The 20,797-nt window shown below is 32.7% G+C and overlaps 3 protein-coding genes and 1 pseudogene across 8 annotated transcripts; all 4 read right to left on the bottom strand.

The window, feature by feature from the left end:
• Nucleotides 1–1,899: 1,899 nt before the first annotated feature.
• Nucleotides 1,900–4,676, bottom strand: LOC107486597 (receptor-like protein kinase ANXUR2). Of its 3 annotated transcripts, XM_052259981.1 has the most exons (4): nt 4,373–4,676; nt 3,554–4,219; nt 2,444–3,484; nt 1,900–2,346 (listed from the first exon to the last, which is right to left on the bottom strand). In XM_052259981.1, the coding sequence occupies exons 2-4, from the start codon at nt 4,191–4,193 to the stop codon at nt 1,988–1,990; spliced, it is 2,040 nt and encodes a 679-aa protein (XP_052115941.1). In that variant the 5' UTR covers nt 4,194–4,219; nt 4,373–4,676; the 3' UTR covers nt 1,900–1,987. The 3 variants fall into 3 exon arrangements, with proteins under 3 accessions (XP_052115941.1, XP_052115940.1, XP_020996840.1); XM_052259980.1 differs by lacking the exon at nt 4,373–4,676 and having other exon boundaries at nt 3,554–4,325; XM_021141181.2 differs by lacking the exon at nt 4,373–4,676 and having other exon boundaries at nt 2,444–3,472; nt 3,554–4,325.
• A 246-nt stretch (nt 4,677–4,922) lies between these two features.
• LOC107486370 (receptor-like protein kinase ANXUR2) lies at nt 4,923–6,545 on the bottom strand. Its single transcript, XM_052259982.1, has 2 exons — nt 6,416–6,545; nt 4,923–6,109 (listed from the first exon to the last, which is right to left on the bottom strand). Exon 2 carries the CDS (start codon nt 6,043–6,045, stop codon nt 5,047–5,049), a length of 999 nt encoding a protein of 332 aa, XP_052115942.1. The 5' UTR covers nt 6,046–6,109; nt 6,416–6,545; the 3' UTR covers nt 4,923–5,046.
• Nucleotides 6,546–7,286: 741 nt separating this feature from the next.
• LOC127746914 (uncharacterized) lies at nt 7,287–7,496 on the bottom strand (annotated as a pseudogene).
• A 7,330-nt stretch (nt 7,497–14,826) lies between these two features.
• Nucleotides 14,827–20,416, bottom strand: LOC107486599 (receptor like protein kinase S.2). 4 transcript variants are annotated; one of them, XR_008008315.1, is made up of 6 exons: nt 20,263–20,416; nt 19,350–20,049; nt 17,861–19,009; nt 16,779–17,796; nt 15,185–15,264; nt 14,827–15,038 (listed from the first exon to the last, which is right to left on the bottom strand). XR_008008315.1 is itself a non-coding variant. In XM_016107152.3 (4 exons), the coding sequence occupies exons 2-4, from the start codon at nt 20,014–20,016 to the stop codon at nt 17,435–17,437; spliced, it is 2,178 nt and encodes a 725-aa protein (XP_015962638.1). In that variant the 5' UTR covers nt 20,017–20,049; nt 20,263–20,416; the 3' UTR covers nt 15,537–17,434. The 4 variants fall into 4 exon arrangements, 1 of the variants encoding a protein (XP_015962638.1); XR_008008317.1 differs by having other exon boundaries at nt 16,779–17,721; XR_008008316.1 differs by having other exon boundaries at nt 19,350–20,129; nt 20,263–20,412.
• Nucleotides 20,417–20,797: the final 381 nt, after the last annotated feature.

The following is a 20,797-nucleotide window of genomic DNA, read 5'->3' as shown; positions in this document are numbered from 1 at the left end:
TGATCAAGAAAGGACTAGAGGTAATTGCATGTTGGTTAATGCATGGTTATCTCTTCTCTCTCTGAGTGGCCGAACCGGTTCTGTGTTTGTTGAAGGAGGAAGAAAGTTGGTTCGGTTTTGGCTTCAAGTGTGGAGGCTTTCCTGTTTCTTTAAAAAGGGGAAACAACCGCTGTTTGAAGTAAAGAGAAAATTTGAGAGTGCAAGGCACAGAGTTCTCAGAGCTACCTGAGCTAACAGTTTTCTCTTCTCCTTCAATGTTCTCTGTTTTGTAATTTTCTGTTTAATTTTGTCATGTCTTGAGTCTCATGGTAAAAGGCAAACAGTGAGGTTTGTAATGAAAAAGCCATAGAGCGGAAAAAGGCAGAGAGGGCAAAATTAAAAGAAAAAGCCATAGATGTCTTAGAGGTCCTTTGTTCATCTATGTTGTGTATCATGATTCTGTGCGAATCCCCTTGTAAGTTGGGTTAGCACTTTACAAGTTGTAATCAGATTGATTATAGTGAAATTCCATCATGTTTGTGATGGAGACTGGATGTAGGCTGCACTGCACTTAGCAGCCGAACCAGGATATATCTGGGTGCAATCTTCTTCTCTTTCTACTCCATTTTTGTTTTCTACTACACAGGAGCAAAAACCAGAATTATCTCGTGCCAAGTGACGAGACAAAACAAAAAGTCTCGTAGCAAGGGACGAGACAAAACAAAGTTGCTCGTGTCCAGTGACGAGCAAAAACAGAAAAGTATTCTCTGAAGCTCAGCAAGTGTTAGCACAAAAAAGGGGGCTAAGATTCAACCCCCCCTTCTCTTAGCCACTGAAACCATCAAGTTACTAAAAGATTAAGTATTTTTTAAATTCATTTTTGAAAGATTTTTTTCAATCAAATTGGTTCTTCAAAAATTACGAATTATTTATATTTGTCCTTCAATTATTTTATTCACAATTTTCGTCAACCATTGATGATGTGAAATGTTAAGTGATAGTTTACTTGACATATAACATGTTCAATTGGCGTTGACTAAATATGTTTACGGAAATCTATCAATTTTGTCCCTAGATCATATTGAGAATAGAATTTTTATAATTGGAAAAAATGACTAAATTAATAAACTTTTATAAACATATTTTGTCAATATCCAATTAGACATATCTTGTATTATATCTGTTATCAATTAACGTTTTACAACATTAATCTTTGAAAAAAATTATTAACGGAGTGACTGGAGGACAAATATGATTAATTCGTAATTTTTTAAGGACCAATTTGATTAAAAAAAATTTTTAGGGATAAATTTAAAAAAAGTCTTAATCATCTTCTAGAGACTAATTTGACTATTAACCCTTACTATATTCTTAATTTCTTTCTAAATAAAGAAAATTTTGATTATTCTTTTTCAGTTTGGTATTTTCAAAAATAAAGATATATTTAAGATTTAAATCTCTTAAAAAATTAGAAAATAATTAAAAAGATAGTTTAATACTTGTCATAATTTTCCTTTTACCTCTATATATTTACATTTCGTGTTTATTGTTCTTTCAAACAAAACAAAATGGATGTCCAAAACGTTTTTCTTAAATCCAAATATCAAAGAAGGGTGTTCTTCTGTGAGAGGTGAAAGAAAAATTTTTTTTTTGAAACAAAGAAAGCTCAACCCAATATAGTGGAGCGTGAAAAATCAGAAAAAGAAACCTGACTAAGTAGAGATATCAATTTCCTTGGCCCCCACTTAATGCCATCAACACCCACCAGAATCACCGAAAGTCCATTCTTGGTAGCTCAAAACTGTCCTGCTCTGAATTTTCGCAACACCTGCTTCTTTATTTTTGAAAATTTTTTACCATGTAGTTACACATAAAGATCTAATTAAAAAATTACCAAAAAGTATATAACCATATAAGCAGTTCACATTATTACATGCTATTCATATAATATTTAGCTTTTAATATTTACTTTTTCAATTCTCAATCCCTTCTCACACTTGCAATGTTCTTAATAATATATGCTTCCTCCAACCGGAGGATCAAAGGTCACAGATAACAAGTTGTAATCACCACTTATGTTGGAATCTGCTTCCTCTTGCAGTGCCAGGGCATGTTGAAGTTGAGCTATCACTTCATTCATTGTCGGTCTCTCATTTGCTTCAAACTTCAAACAGCATTTTATGACATTCAAGAATACTTCCCAACACTGTGGTGCAATCTTTCCCTTTAGATTGAGATAAATAACCCCTTCAACAATTGGTAGCTTGTTTGTTAATACCATTTTTAAGAGAATTATACCAAAGGAATAAACATCACATTTATCTGTGAAATCATGTCCTTGTAACAACTCCGGAGCAGCATAATCTTCTGTAATAAGCCACAGAATTGGTGAGTGGTTAACAACAACAAATGATTAAATAAGTATTTTTGCTTTGAGAAGATAAAAATGAAAATAGAAAGTCACCTGCATGAATTTTCTCGGACCAGGGGAGCCCAAAATCTGAGAGTTTGGGCACCATATCATAATCCAAAAGGATGTTGCTGAGTTTTATGTTATGGTGAAAAATTGATGCTGTGTGAAGGTAGTTCAATCCTTCTGCTACTCCAATGCATATTTCTAGTCTTTTCTTCCATGTTAGAGCTGATTCATTCCAATTTAAGTGATAATGGAGAGATCCATTGGGAATATACATGTATACAAGAATCTTCTCATCAAGTTCATCACAGAATCCAAAAAGAGAGACCAAATTCGGATGGCGAAGTTGGGAAATATTCTCAATATCTTTTAAATTCCACTGTATATCACTATCACATGTAGATGACCAATCCAACTTCTTAATTGCAATTGAATGATAAGTAGCTCCATTTAGTAAGATACGACCTCTGTATGCTGTACCAAAGCTTCCTCTGCCGATGACTCTGCGTTCAAAGTCGAAGGTTGTTCGCCTAAGATCGGCTAGAGAAAACTGATGAAATATCACCTCTTCTAAATGAATATCATGCATACAAATGACTTCACCTAAGTTTATAATGGTGGTGGATGATAAAGAATAAGAACCATTGTTCCTTTTGATATCTGCTTGTGCCTGCAATAACAAAGCATATTCAAGCAACACCTCTACTTCACCCATTGTTGGTCGTTCATCAGGTTCATGCATCAAACATCTTTTTGTAACATCCATGAATACTTCCCAGCACTCTGGTACAATCTTTCCCCTGAGCGTTGGATCAATGATCTCTTCGATTGGGAATCGCTGCATAAAGGCTATTACATTCCATGGTTGAACTTGATCATCAATGAACTTTTCCAAGTATTTGATTTCACTCTTCCCCTCCAAATGTTGGTTACCTAACATGTTGGCCTTGTTAAGAAACAAATCCTTCTCCTTCATGCATACCATTACAAGTAGAACCATACCAAACGAGTAAACGTCACATTTATCTGTAACGGTCAGGCGTTGGAAACACTCAGGGGCTAAGTATCCAAATGTACCTACAAGTGAGACTATTATTTGAATTATTTAATTACATTCTTTAAAGTAAGCTTATGAAATTGAATAAATAAATCAATTACCTGCAACATAGTCTACTGCAATTGGTTTTGGCTTGGAAGTAGATAGTGGTCCCTGCAATGAAAGCCCAAAGTCTGAGAGCTTAGGCACCATATTGCTATCCAAAAGGATGTTACTAGGTTTTATGTCACAATGAAAGATAGAGCGCTTGGCTCCAGCATGAAGGTAGTGTAGTCCACGCGCGATTCCTATACATATCTCTAGCCTTTTCTGCCATGATAGTGGTGTCTTGTCCCTATTGTATAGGTGATCATGAAGAGAGCCATTGCACATGAACTCATACACAATAATCTTTTTCTTTTCATGGTTGCAAAATCCTACAAGAGAGATCAAATTAGGATGATGAAGCTGGCATAGCAACTCAATTTCCTTCATGAACTCAAGGAAATGCTGGTTGGAGTTGCAACACTTGAGCTTTAATGCAATTGTATGGTCTGATCCACCATTGTGTTTGAGACATCCTTTGTATACAGTGCTAAAACCTCCTTTTCCAACTACTAATCTCTGGTTGAAGTTGTTGGTTGATCTTTTAAGATCTTCCAGGGAAAATTGATGGCATAACAATTCTATAATCGTTGGAGAGTGCTTCTTGGATGAGCTTGTCTTCTTTGAAACAGGAAAGCTTATACACTTGAGAAGCATGATTCCAATTTGAGATACCCGTTTGGCTATCAAACACAAACAAGATTCTTCTGTCATTTTATCCCAATTTTCACAGCTAATCACCTCTATGGAATGAATTATGAAGAATAGACCAAAATTTGTGAACCAATATCAAAAGTTACCAATTTTTTTTGTTTTTAAATAGAAAAGTCAAGTACCTGAGTACTGATCTGCTGAAGATGAAAGCAGAGCAAAATTTCAGAAATTTCTCAATTGTTGTAATCAGTAATCTACTACTCCATCTCAATGGTTCTTCTAAGGTAGTTCCTTATCTCGTTAGATTCTCATTCAATAAGAGATCTAAAAAGTTGAGTTCTTTTGTTTGGTTGCCAATTCCATTATGATTCCCTTGATTGACTGCAATTGTGCTACTGTCATTTTCTTCACTTATTATGGGTTGGGTGTTGACCTTGTCATGATGAACTCTCCTAGTCAAAAATGAGAATGGAACAGGACATTCCGAATTACAAGTTTTCTTGTATTTACATTTTTATTTATTTATTTACTTTTTCAAAATCCACTTAAACTGTTGCTGTTTTCCTTAGACATATATACCCAAGTAACTTTCACCTTAAATCTTCGTTGGTCTACATTTGCAAGGATTTACTTGGAAAAAATTAAATTATGGGATAAGATAAGAGCACAGACAGTTACATAAAACTAACATAAGCACAAACTTCAACTCTTGTTTTCTGTTTCTACAGCTACTTCAGTGACAATGGGATTGAAACAAGTGATTGATTTTAGAACTACATCTGCCAAACATATCTTCTGAAAATTCAGACAAACCACTCAACTAAGGAAATCATATTTTTTACCAGAATTAGAGCAGTTAATTCTTGGCATCAGCTTCCTCTTGCAATTTCAGTGCAAGTTCAAGTTCCACCTCCACTTCTCCCATGTCTGGCCTCTCCCTTCCCTCCATAAGCAAACATCTCTTAGTGATGTCAACAAATGTTTTCCAACAATCTGGATCAATCTTAGACTTGAGAATTGGATCAACAATTTCATTTGCAGATGACCTCAGTGACTGATTAAAGCCTTGAAAGTATTCTCTGTTAATCTCGTGTGCCGGCATTGCACTCACAACTTCTAATAGAACTATGCCGAATGAAAATACATCTGATTTTTCAGTCAGCATATTTGTTGCTGCATATTCCGGATCAAGATACCCGATTGTTCCCTTCACACCTGACTCCACCCTTGTCAATGACTTTGAAGTACTAAGTGCCCCCCTTTTGGATAATAATAGGCTTGAAACTTTTGGTTCCCAATTACTATCCAAAAGAATTAGACTTGTATTAATGTTCCGGTGGATAATAGTGTACTTGGCTCCTGTGTGAAGATAGTGCAGTGCACGCGCCACTCCTATGCAAATTTGAAGCCTCCTCTTCCATGTAAGTGGATCGATGTTCCCACGATGAAGATGATCACGAATGGAACCATTAGACATGTAATCATATACAAGAACCAACTCAGTTCCTTCAATGCAGAATCCAACCAAGGAGATGAGATTGGGGTGTTGCAGCTGAGAAAGCAGGACAACCTCATTCTTCAACCAGGAAAGACCAAAAACTGAATCCTTCTTGCACCGTTTGATGGCAACTGGTGTAGAACTGTTTTCCAGATAACCTTTGTAGACATTGCCAAAGGAGCCTTTTCCAATTTTCAAAGAATTGTGGAAGTTATTTGTTGCTGATTGCATCTCTGAAAGTGAAAACTGACGGCAGAGTTCACTTATAATGGATGATGGTTGTTCTTCTAAGATATGTGTTCCTCTATCACCAGAAGAAGATTGGAAGCAGCAAGAAAAACCAGATAGAAAACCCATTGTGCTGTGTTTTGAGTGATATTGAAATGCCTTCTGTACTGTATAGGCAGTAACTTAGTTTGCACTAACAGATAGAAAGTAACAAAGTTTATTGAAACAATATTAAGTAATTAATTAGAAATTTAGAATGGAGTTGATAGAATTATATACACAGAAAATTTTGATGACGATGTCAATAGAACATAGCTATGATCTCAAAATATAACAGGAATTTTTCTGATCTCCTCCTTTTCATGATTCACATGCACATGTAGGTTGTTCATGTGAGACAAGTCTAAATAATAATAATATAAAGGAGTAGAAGCAAGTATATGTGAATATGTAGGTTTTCTATATATGTGAAGATGAATGCAGAAGCAACTATTCAGACCTTTCTACTTTGATGCTGTAATGTTAAGCTCAGAGCCCTTCTAAGGTTAGCTATACTTCCTTCCCGGGAAGAGTGCAGAATAATTGAGCTAAAAAAAAATTGAAGTTCAGCTTTGTGCTAATAATTGAGTCAAAAAGTTGTTTCAATTGTAGTGGCAATTGCAGGTTTGCCACCTCCATTTTGTTAACTTTAGTCGTTCAATTTCTTTTAGCCACTAATGATTTTTTATACAATGGATGAAGTTGTGTAATTCGTTGGGTGTATTCTACAAGTGTGATTCATAACACAAATTAGTACTCACTATTTGCATAACACAAAAAAAAAATCGTTATTCAAGATTTTATAAATCATAATTTTTTTAAATTTAAAAATTAAAACCATGACACGATTTTGTATGTTTTTTTAATTTTTTGTCTTATTTAAAATCGTTATTGATTATTTTTTTATTTCATATCATTATATTACACCAAAACATCATAATATTAACAAAAACACCAATAGCAATCCAATATATACATATAGTTGAGTTCTACCCAACCCCCTCTATTTTAACATGTAAATTACCCCTCATAACGTGACATGCTTTAATTGGATGCTTAGTTTTAGTTTGAATTAATTTAACTCAATAAGAGTTAATATGTTAACTAAAGTAGGGTAATTTTGTAATTAAATATTTTTATAAGAGGGATAAATATATAATTTCTATAAACATTAAAAATAAAGTTATATTTTTATTATTGTGTAGAAATTCAATTTACCCCGGTCCCATTTCTCTCTGAAATTGAAAGAAAAAATCAACTCATTGGGTGTTCCACAGGAAATAAGTATTTAGAGAAAATAACTAATTAAATGGTTAGGGAAAAAAGATTTGAGTCTGTCAGAACACCGTGAGACCATCTCGACCACAAGGTTGTAGCGCAAACGATCCTCCACCGTTCAGATGGCATGCGCTTTGGAACAATTAATCACACTCTGACCTCACAGTCATAGTTCATCCGCCAGACTTTGGTTCCTATCTTCTTAGAACTCAAGGATACAGATATACGAGCCTATAGAACAGATCCTGTTCAAGTAAGGTTGTGTTCTGTGTTTTGTATTCTTTGTGTTTAGTTATAAAAACTGCTTTTGTTTTGTGAACCTAGCCCAGGTGAGACTAAGTTTACGTTTGCGAAATTTAGAAAATCTTAAAATTTAAGAACGTGAAATCGATTATGATGGCTTTTTATGATGATAGTGTAGAAGGGGAAGACGAAAAAGAAGATGAAAATAATGATGATGATGATGATAATGATAGTGATGGTGATGATGATATGGGATTTCTGGATGGCATTGAAATTAAATTTGGAGGTATTTAATTACATAATCACCCACTTTGGGCTATAATTTAATTACTAATAATTTAACCATAGTTAACATAGCAACCAATTAAAAGATGACATGTCACAGAGGGTAAATTACATGTTATTATAGAAAAGGTAGGCTAGAATTTACCATATATATATATATGTATAATAGCCTCTTTTACAAACAAATATTTATGCATTCGTTTTCCAGTACTGCAAATATAGATATTCTGGTAAAAGTCAGTTAATATATTAAACTGGATTTGGGAGTAAAGTGTGATTTTTCATAATTTATTTTATAGGTAGGACAAAAAAAAAGAGAAAGAAATCATTTTTTTGTGTCAAAACAAAAAAAGAAACAAAGCAAAAATTATCCTAAATCTGAGCGGATGATTCGTTGGAGATTAACACAAGGCTCAGACCAAATAACATGATTAGAGTTACTCTTGACATCATATTTAGCCATCCAATCCGCAGCTCTATTTACTTCTCGGGACACCCATTCAACGTGAACAAGCCAAGGACGAGATAAAAGCTCCTGAATCTTGTGAACCAAATCTGTTACTTCAGATGAATACCCACTTGTAAGCTCATGCATGATGGGCAGAATGTTAATCCGTTTCACATATAATATCCCTCAAACCGCAATTTCAAGCTAAAACCAGCCCCCTCCAAGCAGCAAATAATTCACATCTGATTATAGACCAAGGGAAAATGCTTCCAGAGCAGCCCGAGATCCAATCTCCTTTAGAATCTCTAATAATACACTCAAATTCCGCTAAATTTGAATCCATATACAAGCTTGCATCACAATTAACTTTAAAATTATTACCTACCGGTGGTTTCTAACACAGACAATTTCGGAGAGACCTAAAGGTATTGCTTCGATTATTGTAAACCTGTAAGTCCTTGGCGGTAATTCTGGCCAAGGCAACAACCTTGTGGTCTGTCTAAGGGTTGTCAGTATTGAATATGTCATTGCACCTATGTCTCTATACCCACCAAAGCCCTGCACCAAAGGACGCCTCATTGTTAGCCAAGGCCTTCCGAAACCACTCTTCAAGAGCAGTACCAGCCGTCGAGTCCAGGATACTAGGATCCAACATATACCAAAGTCTCCTGCGCTTTGTTACATCTCTTACACATATGCCGCTTGAATCGAAATATCTCAGTTGGTAGAGCATCATGTAAGCCAAGCCACATAGTAAATTTGAACTTCTCTAGAATGTTTGTGTTCCACATCCAGTACATATAAGGATGAGAAAGATCACACTTTACTCTCTAAAATATAGATTCAAAATTTAGAGAATCCAAATTCTATTAAACATCTCCCTCACACTAAAATTTGCAAATTCAGCTTCATATAGGTTTGAGTTTTGTTTAACTCCAAAACTATATTTATAACATAAAAACCAATACATATCTATTTATAACATATAAACCAAAACGATATTTATAACATGTAAAAATTCAAGATAATAGATAAAAAATAAATAAATAAATAAATAAAAATTTAATGGGTATCCAGTATTTATCTATTTATAACATATAAACCAATTTTCTCTACATATAAGTTATTTTTCCTTTACTAATAATGTCACATCAGTAATTTTAATGATTTAGTAAAAGATAAAAATTAACCAATTATTTTTTAGTAAAAAATTAAAAAATAAATTCTTATCTATTATTATTCAATTAAAACATAAAGTATTAACTAAATACAATAAACATGTATATTAAAAGTGTCATAATAATAATTATAAAAAATTTTATTTACAAATATTCAAATTCTATAACTTATATAGGTTAAGACTCTTACTATCCTTCATTTCTTAATTTCTCATATCAATATATCATGATTATAAAATTAATTCATAATTTTATATTACAGTTTTTGTATTTTTCATTTTCATTTATTTTTTTAACTTTTTTTAATTATTTGCAAAACCAAAAAATACCATAAAAAAGATAAAATATGGCAACTAAATTAAATGTAAAAATGAAAACAACAAATAAAAATATAACTTTGTACAACTCTAATATAAAAAATTTATATCTTTTTTAAAAAATAAATAAATTCAAATTCTCAAAACAATAAATTATATTTCAATTTGTATTATATTTTAATTGAATAAGTATATGAAACTATATACAAATTGTCAAATAAATATTCTACAAAATATTTTTAATATAAAACACTTCAAATTTAACTTAATTTAGTATTATTTAATCAATTTTTAAATAATATAACATTTATTAAAATGCACTATATAGTATAATTAATTTATCTATTTGTACATTGTGCGAGTCTCACTCTTGTTATATAGAAAACTCATAACAATGAACAGAAAGCGCATTAGGGACTAATATGAGTCCTAGAGTGCAAGTTCGAAGATAAAATTGAGTAACTATTAATTTTAAGGACACTTTGAGACTTGAATGCAATTTCAAAAACTACTATAAAACTTAACTCGCCTAATGTTTGGAGTTTTGAAACTCCATTATACTATTAATATTGTAATGTGCATTGGCACAATATTCTAAGAGATATTCTATTAATAGAGTTTTTATTGTATATTAATAATATCATTAAATAATTAATGTCAAAAAATTATATTTTTTAAAAAAGTTAATACTTAAAAAATTAACATTAACTTAAAATTATACTTTTAAATAAAAATTATAAAATAATCATAAAATATTAATCTCTTATCTTTACTTATTAACGTTTTTTTATTTTAGTATTTTATTAATGTTAATTTTTTTACTGAAATAAAATAAAAAAATTATTGTTTCCCATAACATTTTTTTATTTTTATCTTTTAAAATTTATTTTGTTTTAGAATTTCATAAACTCATTGCAATACGATCTAAATCGTACTGGTATATTTTTATTTTTATTTTTATTTAATCTAATTTTATTCACATAATTTAAAATTTTAAATTATAAAATTTTTACATTAAACTTAATACTAAATAATATATTTGGTTCTATTAATTAAATTCAAATTCACATTTCCGTGTCTTAGTTATCCAAGAAAAAAAATTCAAATTCAAATTTTTATTTTTTAATTTAATAAAACAACTTTAATTATTTAAAAAGTAAATAATTATTTTTGTCCTCAACATTTGGGATAAGTCTATCCCTAACGTTTAAATTGTCCTATTTAAGTCCTTAACGTTTTAAAATTGGCTCAACGTTGTCCAGCTGTTAGGAATCTGTTAACAGAATTGACGATGAGAAAAAATTGAAACGTTTTTAAAATGTTAGAGACGTAAATATGACGAAAATATTGGGAACAAAAATAATACATAGAATAAATTTTAATTTTATCTTTCAATAGTATCAATTTTGGTATATAGTTATTCAATTATTTTTTAATCACATCTAAGTAAATTATACTTAATCACATTACTTTCATGGTAAATAAATTTATTTTTTTTAATAATTTTACACTTAAAGTTATAAGTTAATATAAAAATAAAAAATTTTTATTTAGAATGAAAGTAGTGTGATTAAATGTAATTTACTTAAATGTGATTAAAAAATAATTGAATAACTATATTACGTAAAAAATTAATATTATTGAAAGATAAAATTAAAATTTATTTTTATGTATCATTTTTGTCCCCAATGTTTTCGTTTTATTTAAGTCTCTAACGTTTTAAAATCATCTCAATTTTGTCCCGCCGTCAATTCTGTTAACAGATCCCTAACGGCAAGACAACATTGAGCCAATTTTGAAACGTTAGGGACTTAAATAGGACGATTGAAACGTTAGAGACAACTTTAGAACTTACCCCAAATATTGGGGACAAAAACGATACTTTACTCTAAAATTTATTTTAAACATGATATTTTAACTTTTTAATATTAAATTCAAATTTTTAAATTTAAATATATTTAAACAAAATTAATATTAAAAATATATTTGTCTTTTTAATTAAATTTTAAATGGATATTTTTAAAGTTTAAACTAAATCTTCAACAGGATAATTTTATTTTTTTTACATTCAAACATAATTTCTTTTTATTTTCTAAAAATCAAACAACTCTAATCTTGCCAATGAATTATAATTCAAATGGTATAATCTCTCCATACTCATATAAGAGGTTGCGAATTTGACTTTGAGTGTCTCTATCTTTGAAAAAAAAAAAACAACTCTAATCCTAAAAAAATATTTTTCCTTTTTGCAATTAATTAAAACATATTATACTTTTTTTTAATTCACTATAAAGAAGTATTTTGTCTTTTTAAAGTTTTTAATTTTTTTTGGTTAAAAAGTTTTTAATTTTTATTTCTATTACAATGTTGTAATGATCCAATAGCAATTTAAAAATAAAAAAAAATGTAAAACAAGCCCAAGTAAAAACCAAAAATTAACATTAGCCCAAACATTATTTAAACGGTTACAAAAAAAAAATATTATTTACGGTAACTTATTCCTAACTTTTTAAGAGGAGTTTTAATATTCCAAACAACTGAGGAGCACTAAATTGTGTCCCATCATACAAGGTACTTATTTTTAAAACTCAGATAACAGATAGGAAAAGTATATGGAACCAAGAGTATATCAGCCAAAAACCAGCCAAAATGTGTTTGGACTGGACCTAAAAGCCCACTACACTTTAGCACCATCCAAAATTGACCCAGGATAAAACATATTCACCCTCCCCAAAAACCCTACCCTTGCTTTCACCGTTTTACCACACAGAAATTTGAAAATCATCTGCACCCGCACCACGCCTCCAGAAACACCGCGCAACACTCTTCCCTTTCTTCTCCGGATACTGCGACGCCGCTCCTAGTGGCTCCGCCCGCTCCGCCTCCGCACACGGTACCTGAGCGCAACACTCTTCCGTCTCTTCTTCGAACGCTACGACGCCGTTCTTATCCTCTCCTCCCATCGCGCTTCCACACACGGAACCAGAGCGACGTCACTCTGCTGCTGCATGCGGGTTTTACCGACGGCTCTGAAGCTTCGTGCTGTAGCTGCGCCGTCCGACGGTGGATCTCCAGTTCTCCAGCCTGGAATATTCACTTCGTCTCACTAATTGGTAAGTATGGCAGATCTTTCCTCTGATTTTCTATGCATGTTTTGAAGAGAGATTTGGAGATGGTTTTGTTGTAGTGGTTTGGTAAACGTTAGTTGAATGGGTATTTTTTATATGTTGTACAGCTCAGGTAATTTAATCTTGGGAAATCATGGGTAAGTATGTTTTTTTTCCTAATCTGTGCTAGGATTCAGGAACTGCTGTGGTAATCAATTTGATTTAATTTTGCTAATCTGCTATATGCTGCTGAATTACTGGAATTAGAAATCGAATGTTGTTGAAAGTATGAGCAGATGTTGCAGTTGTTAGAGATTGGATTTTGTTTTTATCTAGGTCTCATATTGCAATTGTAGTTGTTAGAGATTAGATGTTTTTGTTCTGCTCTAGTGTTTAGATACTAGGAATGGTGTTCATATGAGATATTCTTTGATTTTGCTAAATTACTGGACGTTTTCGTTAAATAATTTAGGATATTCGGTGTTGGAACAAGACAGATTTTTGAGATTGAATTACTGCAAGCATTCCACCAGGGGAATATTCTTGCCACCATCACCAAGAAGCTCAAGGATGCTGCATAAAGCATATAATATTTTTGCCTCAGTGAAAGGAACACTATACCACCACAATGATCGAAGGTTTTTAGCAATTTTTTCTTTTCAAGGTGATATTGATTTGTATGGAGTTCTATTCTAGTACTTTTGTGTTTATCAAGCACACAAATAGATTAAAGTTTTGTTTTCGTCCTTTAAACTTTATGAATTAGTCACTTGTCATGGATGAGGTTGAGAATGAGGACTTTGTATTTACCTTGGAGACAGTTATGGCCAAATTTGAGGAAGAAACGACACCATATGCATTGGGCTACTTTTATAAATATTTACTAGATTCAAATAGCTAAATCATTTTAGGTTGAATAATAATTGTGTCTTTTGTTTTTAAAAGTAGATGTTTCTTTGTATATGATTGTTGATGTTTCTTTGTTTTTATAATTGTCATTAGATGGCTGTTTCTTTATTTTTTAGATAGATATTTCTTTGCTTATGGCTACGTATGTGTCTTTGCTTATGGTTGCAGATGGATGATTGTAAAAAGTCTACTTTAAAATGATTGATAAATTTAAATTGATCGAAGAAAAATTTGAAACAGTTGATGAATTGGATGAAGTGAAAGAGACGTGATCCAAGTGTAGCAACTAGAAAGTTATTCTTCGTTTAGCTAGTTGTATAGTAATGATATACCCGTTTTTTAAACAATGTAGCTTCACCCCTCTAACAAAATATAAAGTTTACAACAAATATTTCTTTTGTTAAACAAATAGATATTTTTTATACTAAATGGATTATTCTTTTTGTATTACTTTTGGTCATGATAAATTCCCGTATTGACTGCAAATTGTATAGATAAGTTAAATGAATATCATGATTCCTTTTATTGCATTTTAGCATGATGGCAAATTTATAGTTACTTATGTATGATAAGCTTTTTTTTTTATTTTTCATCCACATGGCTGCTGTTAAAGTAACATCTATTTAGTACAGAAAAAAACATCATGATGCTTGACAGAAATAACATCCACTTAGATTTTTGCAAAAACAATTAGGTACCTAACAGAAGTTACTTGTATTTATTCTTTACTACATAGATGATTCAATTGATAGGGAATACAAGTATCACAGAAGAAAGAATGATAGTGAATACATGTATCACAAAAGAAAGAAATAATTTTTTGTATTTATTCTTATGCTTGTTTAACAAAATTTAAAGAAGGAAAGAAAAGAACAACAATATCTGGTTATTTGTTTTTTCAAGAGCAATCAAAGTGCTTTGACAACTTTCCTTTTACCCACTGTTTGCTTTATGCGATTATTATACTTGAACTTTAGACTCTAGAGTCCACATACGCAACATACTACTTAGTACTACTTAGTGATGAACTTATGAGGCAAGTGTTACTTCTATGATTAAATTTGTTATCTAGTGGTCAGGGTGTACGCAACAAATGAATAGCCATCTATGTCTATTATATATTAACTATAACTGATAAGTCACAACAATTGAATCAATAAGTACAATATGCGTTCAATTACTTCAAAATTAATTTCCACCTAAAATGATGATTCATTTCAAAGAATCATCCATTTAGTATAAAAAAACATCCATTTGTTTAACAAGAGAAACATCTGATGTAGATTTTTGTATTTGCACTCAGCTCTTCAGGGTGCCCCTGCAAAGTGAAAGCAAAAAGCATTTATGGTCAACGTTTATGCAACAGATTAATAGTCATCCATGTCTATTATATATTAACACATGATAACTCAGAACACATATCCAGAACCATCCAATTCGCTGTGCAAAGAAACATTCTAATACCTATCAGAAGCACCATCCACCTAAAAGTTTCGATAAAGTCACCAACAACTTCATAATTTCAGCAATAGCAGTTCATATACCTGCAGTGAAACAAGATTTCTTAGGCTCACACAAAACTGATGTAAGGCAGGAAATGCCATATAAACGTCCAAAGACACAATCCTAGTAAACTATCTTGAAGCGAATAATAATTTAGGAGAAAACATATGCAAACCAAGTTCAATGTGCACGCAGATGAGAGAACAGTAAATATCATTGTACCTTTTTTTCCATCTTAATTGACTTTTCAGTAACACAATCCTGGTGCTTGTTGACAAGAAACAACCCCAAATTCTTTAACAAAACCCTCATACAAAATCATAAGCAACATAAAAAAAAAGTCCTCAATTATACATTGTGGTTGCTGCTATACAAAACCCCAATCAATTAATATCATATAAAATCCAAATCAGAAGCAACATCTATCCATTCCTTAATTATACACAAATCAGAAGCAACATCCAACTAGTCGGATCAATTCTACTAAAACCCTTCATTAATCCACACCTTTTATTCAACACTAACCAAGTATCATCCGTTATTTGCTATTCACCCATCCAAAAAAATTAAAGTGTAAGTTGGATTTGGTTTCAAAATAAATAATGGTAAAGGTAAGGATTAATAAATCAGAACATGGCCATGGAAATGCTAAATCGAAATATAGTTATCATAATAAAAAAAATCCTTTAAAGAACTCGGATAAAAACTAATCTCAAACTACCCATACGTTCAATTTGTAAAACTTACTTCGATGCTTATTATTTAATGTTTATTATTCCAAGTGGTCAATGCTACAAATATTGTTAAATTCTTCTAATTGTGTGAGATAATTGAATCTAAAATTTGCTAAGAAGTACAAAATCATAACCTGAGCTAAAAGAACAGAAAAGAAAATAAAATTCTACATCATATGCTGTGAATAAAAAAAATTCTTTTCCTGTAATTGAAAGATAAGAATTATTGCTATTATCATTATTGTTATTTTCTAATTTTGCCGTTGTGATATAGTGGCTAATATTGTGATTTAGGAGGGTGCCGAAGAATTATAAGAGCCAAATCATGTTGTTTATAAAGTAAAAAATTCAGATTCAGCAATTAATTACCATTCAAATATATTCTATACAAAAGCCTCTAATTGGAATCACAAGGAAATTCTAGTCCCTTCACGTTTGCTTTCTCTGATGATGATATTATGCAAAAGTCATGCTTTCACTATTTTGTGAACTACTATAAAAAATAACAATTCAGTACTTTTTAAAACTTTCACCATTATGAAGATACAGGAATCGAGCATGATGAAATACGAAAATAGGGAACCAATCATAAAGAATCATCTTCTCTTGTAGAAACAAAGAAACCTTTTAAGGAACACAAAAAGGCACAAGAAACAGTATAACAGCACCGTGTCCAAATCATTTTACAAAAACCTGCACATGAAATCAGAAGCAACATCTAATAATACCTTAATTATACCCAAATCAAAGGCAACATCCAACAAGTATCATTCACGGTACTGAAACCCTACATCAATAAAAACAAGCTTTTAAATACTTACCAATTAGTTATGTGAAGGGAGGTTTCGAGGCTGGAGCAGAGGACGTCCTATTGCATTTGGCGGAACAGAGCAGGGAGGCTTCAATGGCGCTGCCAACACCGACATGCAGCAGTAGCGGCGCACCTTCGGTGAGAATGAGAACCACCTTGTTCCTCGCACCTGGTTGGAACGATGTTGCCGCGGCCGAGATTGGAGAAGCTCTGATTAATGCACTAAGAAGCACGTGAAGGAGATGGGAGTGTCACGGCATTCTGAAGCGATCTACGGAGGCCGGCTGTTGCCCGCACGTGGTGGACGGAGGCGCGACGTCCGATGAAGGCGGAGGCGAAGATTGCACGATGAACTGGTGCGGCCGTGGATGGTTTTCGACTTCTACTACGGTGAAACGGTGAAAGGAGAGTATAGGGTTTAGTTAGGGTGAACTGTACCTGAGTGAATTTTTTGGATGTTGCTGTGGGCTTCGGGGTCCAGCCCAAGAGGAGTTGGCAGGTTTTTGGCTGGTCCCTCTTGGTTCCCTAGAATTATTGTCACAGATAATATTATGAGCAGATGAGCTAGTATTCATGCTTTTTTCATTGGTCAACAAGTTTACACATAAATCTTGAATAAACATATTAAATACATGAACCAACAAAATACAATTTCAGAAAATAATGCTAGCATAAGGCTCTTCCTAATAAAACATCATCATCAAAGGTCATTGATAATAAGTTGTATTCATCACTAGTGTTGGCATCTGCTTCCTCTTGTAGTGCTAGAGCATGCTCAACTTGAGTCATAACTTCATTAATGGTTGGTCGCTCATTTGGTTCCAAGTTCAAACACCGTCGTGTGATGTCTGAGAACACTTCCCAGCACTGCGGTGCAATCTTACCCTTGAGAATGGGATCACTTTCCCCCTCGATAAGCGGTAGCTTGCTCGTGAATACCACTTGTAGGAGAACTATACCAAAAGAGTAAACATCACACTTATCTGTGAATTCATGACCTTCACACCATTCAGGAGCAGCATAATAACCTGCAAGTCCTTGAATTGGTAAGAATTATTTGGTTTCTCTTACAAGTACAAGCTAAATAATTACCTGCATGTATTGGGTTTGACCAGGGAAACCCAAAATCAGAGAGTTTAGGCACCATAGCGCGATCCAAAAGGATGTTAGTAAGTTTAATGTTACGGTGAAACATGGATGCTGTGTGAAGGTAGTGAAGTCCTTGTGCTACTCCAATGCATATTTGCAGTCGTTTCTTCCATGTCAGAGCTTTCTTAATCCGATGACTATCATGCAGGTTATAAAGTAGACTTCCATTCTGTATGAACTCGGAGACAAGTATCTTGGCATCATCATCATTATCATCTTCAACAGAATCATCAACATCATCATCATCATCATCATCATCATCATCATCATCATTATGATTATGATCATTGTCATCGTCATCGCAGAATCCTAAAAGAGACACCAAATTTGGATGGCGAATCACACAGATTTTCTCAATTTCTTTCCTGAAGTTGAATTGCATCCCAGAATCACAAATTGATGGCCAATCCATCTTCTTTATTGCGATCCAATAGTAGTAATTATCTGTTACACCATTAAGTCTGACACGACCTCGGTACATTTCTCCAAAACTACCTTTTCCCATTATTCCATAATCGTCATCAAAATTATTGGTCATTTCTCTAATATCAGCCAGGGGAAATTGATGGTTTAGCATGTCCTCTATGTTATTGGCATGAATACAAATTGATGGTAGCATATGAATATAGGTGGTGGAGGATAAGGTGTAATGAGCAGCAGCAGAGTGTGTAATATGAAATTGTTGCTGCAATGAGAGAGCACTCTCAAGCAACAACTCTACTTCACCCATTGTTGGTCGCTCATCTGCTTCATATTCTATGCATCTTTGAGCAATACTCATTACTGCATCCCAACACTCGGGAGCAATCTTTCCGTTAAGATCTGGATCAACCATCTCCTCCATAGGAATCCACGAACATAAGAGCTTGCTTGGCCTGATGAGTGTAAGGGGTAAATGTTTCAATACTTCCAAATATTCATTCGTCCTCTCCCCAAAGTGTAGGCTTGCTAACATATTGATCTTGCTCATCAAATCCTCGTCCCTTGTGCCGAATATCACATCTAGTAGAACTTTACCAAAGGAGTAAACATCACATTTATCAGTATAGATGCCAAGTTTAAGCACTTCAAGGGGAATGTATCCAATTGTACCTGTAAGTGAAACTAGTGTTTAATTATTTAGAGAAGTTATTTTGAAATAAGCATATCAGAAAAGTAATAATAAGGGTAATATGTTAATCTTGGCGTATTTGATTATTTGTGTTATAAATGTTTAAAAATGATCCAAACTAATCCTTTACTCTTAATAAGGAAGTGTTGATAACTCAATAGAAAAAAGATAAATTAAAGAGAAATACTACTACCATCAGAATTTATTATTTTTTTTTGTCATCACTAGAGAAATCAGACTAAAGAAATTGAATTAATGGTTAAGTGATGGTAAAAAACAATAAGTTCTGGTGGCTACTAGTATTCCTCTAAATTAAATTACCCCGAATATCATCTGTAATTGGTTTTGGCTTGGAGGTAGAGAGTGCTCCTTGCAAGGAAAGTTCAAAATTTGAGAGTTTGGGTACCATATTCTCATCCAATAGAATGCTATTGGGTTGTATGAAGCGATGAAAGATAGTACGCTTGGCTCCAGCATGAAGGTAGTGTAGAGCACGTGCTACTCCGATGCAGATCTCTAGTCTCTTCTTCCATGATAGCGGTTCCTTCTTCCTTTTAAACAAGTAATCACCAAGTGATCCATTCGCCATGTACTCGTACACAACAATCATTTCATTTTCTTTGCAGAATCCTATAAGTGAGATTATATTTGGGTGACGAAGCTGACATAGCAACTCAATTTCGTTCACCATATAGGAACGGGTGCTATCCTCCTCATTTTTCATCTTTTTCTTTTTAGTAGGGCTCCCGCGTTTTATTGCAATTGTATAATTACTTGTACCGTTATACTCGACACAACTTTTGTACACCCAAAAATAAAAGGACTCTTCTACAAGGAGAAGTTTTTTGTCAAAGTTGTTGGTTGCTTTTCTAATATCTTCCATGCAAAATTGATGGCATAGCTCTTCTATTACTGATTTATACTCTTTCTTTGATGATGAACTTTCATTCTTCTTCCAACCACAAAACCCCAAAGATTTCAATATCATCTTTATTCCAATTTCAGACACCTGGCTACCAAGCTGTCAAAGCATCATGATTCATGACCATGTGTCAGTTGCAAACTGCAAAGGCTTATGCTCCAGGAGTATGTGAAACTAGTCTAAATAAAATGATACTAATTTAGGAAATTTTATTTATATATAAATGCTCATCAAATAATCTCATAAATCCAACAGTATAGGAGGTTGCCAAATTCTATAACGAATATATAGGAAAGGAGAGTGGTGAAGAACCTGAAGATTAAATGCGGAAACAAATCTGAAATCTTCACACACCTTGATGCTGTAGGCTATTACTCTGATCCAGCTCAGAGAAGCCCTTCTAAACTTACTTTTTTTCTCCGGTAGGGTGCTCAGGTTCAATAATTGAGTCAAGTCAATAAAGTAGTTTAATTCAGCCAAAAAAGCTCAATAATTAAGTAAGAGCAATGCTAGGGCCAGTAATATTTGTGATTGGTAGCCATCAATTAGCTATTAATGATAATTTGATGGTATGAGATTGGTGTGAGATTTCATTCAATGGCTCACATTTCTCTGCTGGTTACATATTGGCCAAAATGCAATAAAATTGCTGCCCCCTAGACTTTTTCATTAAGTAAAACTAGAACGAGACATGGGGTTTTGCAAACTAAAATAGATGATAGCAGTGATTACTAAATATTATAAAATAATTTTAAATATATAAATATAAATAAAAAATTATTTTATAAAACAATTAAAAGTTTAATCACATAAAATATACATTGTAAATTTATAATGATTTTAAGAT

This window comes from Arachis duranensis, chromosome 4 (genome assembly GCF_000817695.3).
Source record: "Arachis duranensis cultivar V14167 chromosome 4, aradu.V14167.gnm2.J7QH, whole genome shotgun sequence".
NCBI classification, from domain to species: domain Eukaryota; kingdom Viridiplantae; phylum Streptophyta; class Magnoliopsida; order Fabales; family Fabaceae; genus Arachis; species Arachis duranensis.
This window is presented reverse-complemented; position numbering and strand designations above follow the sequence as displayed.

What these genes read in the sequence shown, in the direction of transcription:
- LOC107486597 (XM_052259980.1), bottom strand. Translation starts at nt 4,250, where the DNA reads ATGACAGAAGAATCTTGTTTGTGTTTGATAGCCAAACGGGTATCTCAA. An exon ending in TGCAGTAGACTATGTTGCAG is followed by an intron (nt 3,485 to 3,553) that starts GTAATTGATTTA and finishes TTCAAATAATAG; the next exon opens with TCTCACTTGTAGGTACATTT. An exon ending in GTCCGAGAAAATTCATGCAG is followed by an intron (nt 2,347 to 2,443) that starts GTGACTTTCTAT and finishes GGCTTATTACAG; the next exon opens with AAGATTATGCTGCTCCGGAG.
- LOC107486599 (XM_016107152.3), bottom strand. Translation starts at nt 20,016, where the DNA reads ATGATATTGAAATCTTTGGGGTTTTGTGGTTGGAAGAAGAATGAAAGT. An exon ending in AATTACAGATGATATTCGGG is followed by an intron (nt 19,010 to 19,349) that starts GTAATTTAATTT and finishes TTTCACTTACAG; the next exon opens with GTACAATTGGATACATTCCC. An exon ending in GTCAAACCCAATACATGCAG is followed by an intron (nt 17,797 to 17,860) that starts GTAATTATTTAG and finishes AAGGACTTGCAG; the next exon opens with GTTATTATGCTGCTCCTGAA.
- LOC107486370 (XM_052259982.1), bottom strand. Translation starts at nt 6,045, where the DNA reads ATGGGTTTTCTATCTGGTTTTTCTTGCTGCTTCCAATCTTCTTCTGGT.